Source organism: Podarcis tiliguerta (assembly GCF_965153285.1).
Source record: "Podarcis tiliguerta genome assembly, chromosome: 16".
NCBI lineage: Eukaryota > Metazoa > Chordata > Lepidosauria > Squamata > Lacertidae > Podarcis > Podarcis tiliguerta.
The window spans coordinates 34,359,146-34,365,365 of NC_139549.1; the positions used below are offsets into that span (position 1 = coordinate 34,359,146).

The 6,220-nt window shown below is 48.4% G+C and overlaps 1 protein-coding gene across 3 annotated transcripts; it reads left to right on the forward strand.

The window, feature by feature from the left end:
* Window positions 1–295: 295 nt before the first annotated feature.
* On the forward strand, window positions 296–5,952 carry LOC310667268 (uncharacterized protein). Of its 3 annotated transcripts, XM_083419105.1 has the most exons (10): window positions 296–349; window positions 3,775–3,854; window positions 3,969–4,000; window positions 4,150–4,266; window positions 4,436–4,515; window positions 4,639–4,747; window positions 4,849–4,932; window positions 5,166–5,270; window positions 5,580–5,631; window positions 5,734–5,952. In XM_083419105.1, the coding sequence occupies exons 1-10, from the start codon at window positions 339–341 to the stop codon at window positions 5,757–5,759; spliced, it is 696 nt and encodes a 231-aa protein (XP_083275231.1). In that variant the 5' UTR covers window positions 296–338; the 3' UTR covers window positions 5,760–5,952. The 3 variants fall into 3 exon arrangements, with proteins under 3 accessions (XP_083275231.1, XP_083275230.1, XP_083275232.1); XM_083419104.1 differs by having other exon boundaries at window positions 3,775–4,000; XM_083419106.1 differs by lacking the exon at window positions 4,150–4,266 and having other exon boundaries at window positions 3,775–4,000.
* The last annotated feature ends 268 nt before the right edge of the window (window positions 5,953–6,220 follow it).

The window sequence follows — 6,220 nt, forward strand, 5'->3', positions numbered from 1 at the left end:
TTTAAAAGCCACTGACTTGCAGGCGGCCATTGTGGGTTAGTGAGGAGAGCTTGGAGAGGTGGTAGTGGCAGTTGGCGGTGGCAGTTGGTAGAGAGTCAGGAGTTTTAGTGATTTGTTCTTTTTTCATTTTCTTATTTTGATTTTGATTTCATTTATTACTTTGATTTGATTTATTTGATTTGGTCTATTTTGATTTTCTTTTATTCTTTTATTTTAACACTTTTATTTATTTTATTTTATTTTATTTTATGTTTTTATTTTTCTTTGTTTTAATTTTTTTTTTGTTTTAATTTTTTTATTTTTTTAATAGAGGAATAGTTAGAGTTTCTGTGGACGACATGGGCAGACTGTAAGTAGCATCCCTTTCTCTTAATCTCCGGGGGGGGGGGGGGGTTAGGGTTAGGGTTAGGGTTAGGTTGCCAATTATCCATCCCATATTGTTTTAATTCTTCATATGTTTATAATTTTAACTTTCCTTGGTCTTCTTCCAGTATTTGTCTAGATGTTGCCCAGTTCGGATTCATATTGTGTTGTTTAACTGCATGGGCTTCTAATGGAGAGATCCATAAAGGGATTTGTGGCTCTAATAGCTGTTTATTCCAAAACTGTAAAACTTTAAAGTTTATTCTAAACTTTAAACAATGAATTTCTGAGTATATGATTTTTGAAGCCATTATGTACCTTAATCTTCTCGTATGCTAGGTAGGCGTGCCATCCATACCTATTGTCAAAACTTTCTAGATTTAAAATACTAGTGTTTTCCAATATACCGTATTTTTCGCACCATAGGGCGCACCGGACCATAGGGCGCACCCAGTTTTTAGGGGGGGAAATCAAGAAAAAAAATATTTTCACCCCCCACCCAGCCCCAAAGAGCAGCATACAGGCTGCGCAGAACCTCTCCCTGCCGGAGGGGTTGCGCACAGCTATGGAGGAAGCCAAGACAGAGAGCGGGATGGATCCCGCTCGGTGTTTTGGCTTCCTCTTTAGCCCAGCGCAACCTCTCCTTGCCAGGAGACGCTGCGCAGGGCTAAAGAATCCATAGCCCCGTGCAGCCTCTCCTTGCCGGAGGACCCCGCAGCTATGGAGGAAGCCAAGGCAGAGAGCGGGATGGATCCCGCTCGGTGTTTTGGCTTCCTCTTTAGCCCAGCGCAATCTCTCCTTGCCAGGAGACGCTGCGCAGAGCTAAAGAATCCATAGCCCCATGCAGCCTCTCCTTGCTGGAGGGGTTGCGCGCAGCTATGGAGGAAGCCAAGGCAGAGAGCGGGATGGATCTCGCTCGGTGTTTTGGCTTCCCTTTTAGCCCCGTGCAGCCTCTCCTTGCCGGGAGACGCTGCACAGGGCTTTCCTGGCTTTACTGGGAGGTGGGGGGATTCCCTCACCTCTCCCAACAGCCCGCAGAAGCCGCGCAACCCCTTTAAAGAGATCTCGGCTTCTCCTGGCTTTCCTGGGAAGTGGGGGAATTCCCCCACCTCCCGCAAAACCGGCAGAAGCCGCGCACACTTTAAAAGGGCTGCACGGCTTCTCTTGGCTTTCCTGGGAGGTGGGGGAATTCCCTCACCTCTCGCAAAAGCCTGCTTTAGCCCCGCGCGCGCTCTCCCGACTGGAGAGGTGACGCGCTGCTATAGAGGCTCCTGCCATAGCCGCGCGTCACCTCTCCAGCCGGGAGGGTCGCAGGGGGCTGCTTTAGCCTCGCGCGCGCTCTCCCGACTGGAGAGGTGACGCGCAGCTATGGAGGCTCCTGCCATAGCCGCGTGTCACCTCTCCAGCCGGGAGAGGGTCGCGGGGGGCTGCTTTAGCCCTGCAAGCGCTCTCCCGGCTGAAGAGGTGGCGCGCGGCTAAAGAGGCTCCTTCCATAGGCGCGTGTGACCTCTCCAGCCGGGAGAGGGTCGCGGGGCTATAGCGTCTTCGCTCCATAGGACGCACACACATTTCCCCTTCATTTCTGAAGGGGAAAAAGTGCGTCCTATAGAGCGAAAAATACGGTAATCCACTCTTTTAGCCACACGAGACATTCTGCTTCATAATATAATTTTAGATTTCATAATGCCAGTCCTCCTCTCTCCCTTTTATCTGTTAATAGTTTATACCTTATGCATAGCTTTTTGGTTATCCCTTATGAATTTTGTTAGATCTTTTCTCCACTCATCAAAACAATTTTCTTTCATTATTATTAGTATTGTTTGGAACAAATATATCATTTTGGGTAAAACATTCATCTTAATTATAGATATTCTCCCCATTAATGTCAGCTTTAATCTACTCCAGGTTTCTAGATCTCTTCTAATTTCCTTCCAGGCTTTTTCATAATTGTTTCCAAATAGATTAATATTTTTCATCATCAATTCTATACCAAAATATTTTGCTTTTGTAACAATTTCCAAACCCAATTTCTCCTGTAGTTCGCTCTTTTCTAATTCCTGTATGTTTTTTGCCATAAGTTTTGTTTTTGACATATTTATCTTGAAGCCTGCTACTTTCCCGAACTCATTCATTATCCGCAATGCTTTCATTAGACTGGTTCCTGGCTCCTCAGGTGCTAATATAATATTGTACGCAAAAGCTCTAATTTTGAAAACATCCTAGCCTCATGTAATTCCCTTTATCTCTTTTTCTTTCTTTATTTCTAAAATCAGGATTTCCAAAGTTAGTATAAAAAGGAACGGTGAAAGCGGGCATCCTTGCCTGGTACCTTTCTCTATATTTCAAGGATCCGTCTTTTCACCATTGCTTATTAAACATCCCTGCTGGTTTTCATATATTGTGTTTATTGCTCTGCAGTAGTTTTCACCCAGTCCTACTGCTTCTGCTACTTCCTGAAGGAACGATCTTGATAGGTTATCGAAAGCCTTCTCGGCATCTGTTAGCATAAACGCCGCTTTTTTTGTTGGGTCTCATTTCCAAATATTCAATTAGATCAATTACTATTCTCATATTTGCTTTTATATGCCTATTTGGGAGGAATCCTACTTGGTCTTGGTCTATTACATCCTTTAGGACCGATTTCAGCCTATTTGCTAATATCCCCGCAAACAATTTATAATCATTATTTAATAATGATATGGGTCTGTAATTGTTAACTCATTCTCTAGCTGTGCTTTGTTTGTGAATTAATACAATATTGGCTTCTTGCCACGACTTTGGTATTTTTCCTTCTTGCATGATCTCGTTCATTAATTTTTTAAAAGGCATTGTTACAGCATCTTCTAACCTTTGGTAGTGTATCGCGGATAGTCCATCTGCACGTGGAGCTTTCCCCAGTTTAAGATTGGAAATTGCTTGTTGTATCTCCATTGTTGTTACTGGTGCGTTTAGCTGCTTCCGTCTGTTTTCACCTATTTTTGGGATTTGTTTTCCTTGAAGATACTTTATAATTTGTTGTCGAGTTTCTGCACCTTTTTTATATACATTGGTGAAGTATTTTACAAAGCATTTATTTATTCCGTCTCCACTGCTTTTCCTTCATATACTACTTTATTTGTCTTTCCCTGTCTTTTCTTTATCTGCCATGCAAGTAATTTACTTGGTCTGTTTCCAAATTCAAATGATTTTTGTTCATCCATTTTATATTTCTATTTCATCATTTAAGAGTGTTGAGAGCTGTGTTTGTAATATTTCAATGGTTTGGTTTGGTAGGCTCCACATACGCATTTCTGTTCTGCCAATTCAGCAGTGGTTCACTGTATTCTCCAGACTCCCCTCCTCACCCCCAAACACCCCCCAAGAATTGGGGCTGCCAGCATCTGAGTCACTCTTTCCACTCCTCTCTTCTAGGATCAGGTGCATAAGGCGCCTTTTCAGGCGCTGCCACAGGGTGGCCCCCCAGCCAGACACAGAGCAGCCCGTGGCACCAGGTAAGCCAGTGGCCCTCCTTTTTTGGACAGAGGAGGGCAGGGATGGGCATGGGGGGCAACTAGTCCAAGGATGCAAAAGAGGACTCACCTCTTCCCATGTCCTTCTGTTTGCAGTTCTGCTGCGGTTCAGAATACCAGCCCGAGGGGTGAGTATTGGAGAAAACAAGAGCAGGGACTGGATCCCTCAGACCTGCCCCCCCCTGCCCCCCGGGCTCTTTGCCCCCCACTCTGCACTCTCAGGTGCGGAGAAGCCCTCCCCTCACAAGGAACTGACAGCCTGACTTTTGCATTTCAGATGCTGGAGGACGAACAGCGCTACATCCTGGGGGTCATTGAGAGCTGCCAGGCAGCGGAGCTCAGGGGGCTCCGATCCCTGACGTGCTCCAAGGAGGAGACAGCCCAAAAAATTCTGGTGAGTGATGGGGGGGGTGAGGGACCCCCACAGGGAGGTGGGGGGAAGGGGCTGTGCATCTGTGGGGAGGAGGACCCTGCCGGCTTAGGCCATGGGGTTGCCATTCCCCTGCAAAGCCAAGCCTGGTGTTTGGGGTGGGAGCTGATTTTCCTCCTCTGTTCTCTTCCAGGACATCTTGGGGCCCTTGGAGCACTTCAGGGATCGGCCCCTGACCCTGGCCCTTGCCTTGGAGGCCCTCCTCCAGCTAAGGTGAGTGGGGTCTTTGGCATCGATGGGGTTGTGGGTGGGGGGGCAGAACTCCAGGGGGAAAGAGCAGGCGGGAGGGAGAAAGGGGCAAGGGAGACTCTAACCCTCTCCCTTTCATTTCTGCAGCACGATGAGGCCGAAATTCACCTCTGACATGCTTAGTGCCATCCTGCACAGGATGTTGGAGGCTGTATTGATTGGGGCCAAGAAGGAGGAGGAGGAGGAGAAGAGAGAAGTATGTCCTTTGTTTTGACTTCACATTCTCTTTCTTCCTCTTCGCCACACCCTTCCAGAACCCAACTCAGCATTCAAACTCTCTTCTCTCTTTTCCCGCAGGAACTGAAGAGGCACTTCCGCCTTCTGCTGGGCAGTCTTCTGATGGAGTCACCCAACCCTGGCACCCTCCTCCAGCTGCTCAGTGTAAGTGTCCCTATGGCATCCGGGGTGGTTTTAGGGTTGTCCCCCCCCCCGTCCCTTACCCAATGGACTGCCCCATTTCTGGGGCACAGAGCCTATTTGGCCCTCAATTTGGTCCAAGACCAAAGCTGGCATCCCCTCATGGTCCAGAAGTGCAGGCACTCTGTGGTGGGGGCAGTGGGGGCCGCTTTGGCCCAGACTGGCCCCTGACTCTGAAATGCTCTTTCCTCCTGCAGGACCTCAGAGGATACGCCCTGGGCGAAAGTGGGGAGGCGCAACAACTTGCGGCCAGCAGCATCTCCTTGCTGCTGGCCATTGCCCGGAAGTATCCCAAACTCAGAGTAAGTACCTTGCCTTCTTCTATTCATTTCTTTGGTTACTTCCATCCCCCCCATGATCACATCCCCAAGTGATCTTTAGCGCACAATTTGCGGGGTGTGTCCCTGGGGGCCAGGATGAGGCCAGAGGCTTTTCCTGCCCCCTTTCCTGCTGCTGCCCTTCCACCTCTGCCCAGGGGGCTGCAGGGCCCAGGGAGGTCCTCTGGAACAAGGGGTTGGGCCCAAGACAGAGGGAGACTTGTCCTTCCTGACTTGGCGCTGCTTCTGTGCTCTCTTGCTCCCATCTGACCCTGATTTTTCTTTCCTCTGCAGATGACTGTCATTCGGCCGGAACTGGCATGCTTCCGCCGGAAGCCAAAAGAAGGTAAGCCCCACACCTTGGAGACAGCGGCCTTTGACTAAAGGCCTGTGGGAAAATCTTATTTTCATTTGCATTTGCATTCTCTTCTCATTCTCTTCCATCCAGATGACATCATCATTGAGGACATATAGCCGTAACTGTCTGCAGCGACGCTGGAGCGGCTAGGATCTGAGGATGAGGAAAGCACTCAGCGTCGGCTACTGGAACAGTTTGAACTGCTAGAGGACCACAGTAGGTGACTCACAGAGCGGCTACACCAGTTGCAGAGCCAGGCAGGACCTGAGGGTCAACAGAGGCAGCAGCTAGAGGCCGGTGAGTGCCAGCCAGGACTGTCCAGTCGGACTCTAAAGAGAGAGTCAGGAGAGATTGCTGGAGACCCCACAGAAGGGGCTCAGCAAGCACCAGCAGAGATGGCAGATTTCCAGTCTTCCCAAGTTGTAAATATTGGGGGAGGCATCCCTTTTGAACTTCTCTCAGAAAGCAACTGGCTGAGTTGGTCAATAAAAATGCAGCAGTTGTTAAGGAGAGATGGACTATGGGACTGTGTTGAAACTGAGGTTTTGAGACGGGACTCTACTGAGAAAAGACGGCT

What these genes read in the sequence shown, in the direction of transcription:
- LOC310667268 (XM_083419104.1), top strand. An exon ending in GAGGCCCTCCTCCAGCTAAG is followed by an intron (nt 4,516 to 4,638) that starts GTGAGTGGGGTC and finishes TCATTTCTGCAG; the next exon opens with CACGATGAGGCCGAAATTCA. An exon ending in AGGAGGAGGAGAAGAGAGAA is followed by an intron (nt 4,748 to 4,848) that starts GTATGTCCTTTG and finishes CTTTTCCCGCAG; the next exon opens with GAACTGAAGAGGCACTTCCG.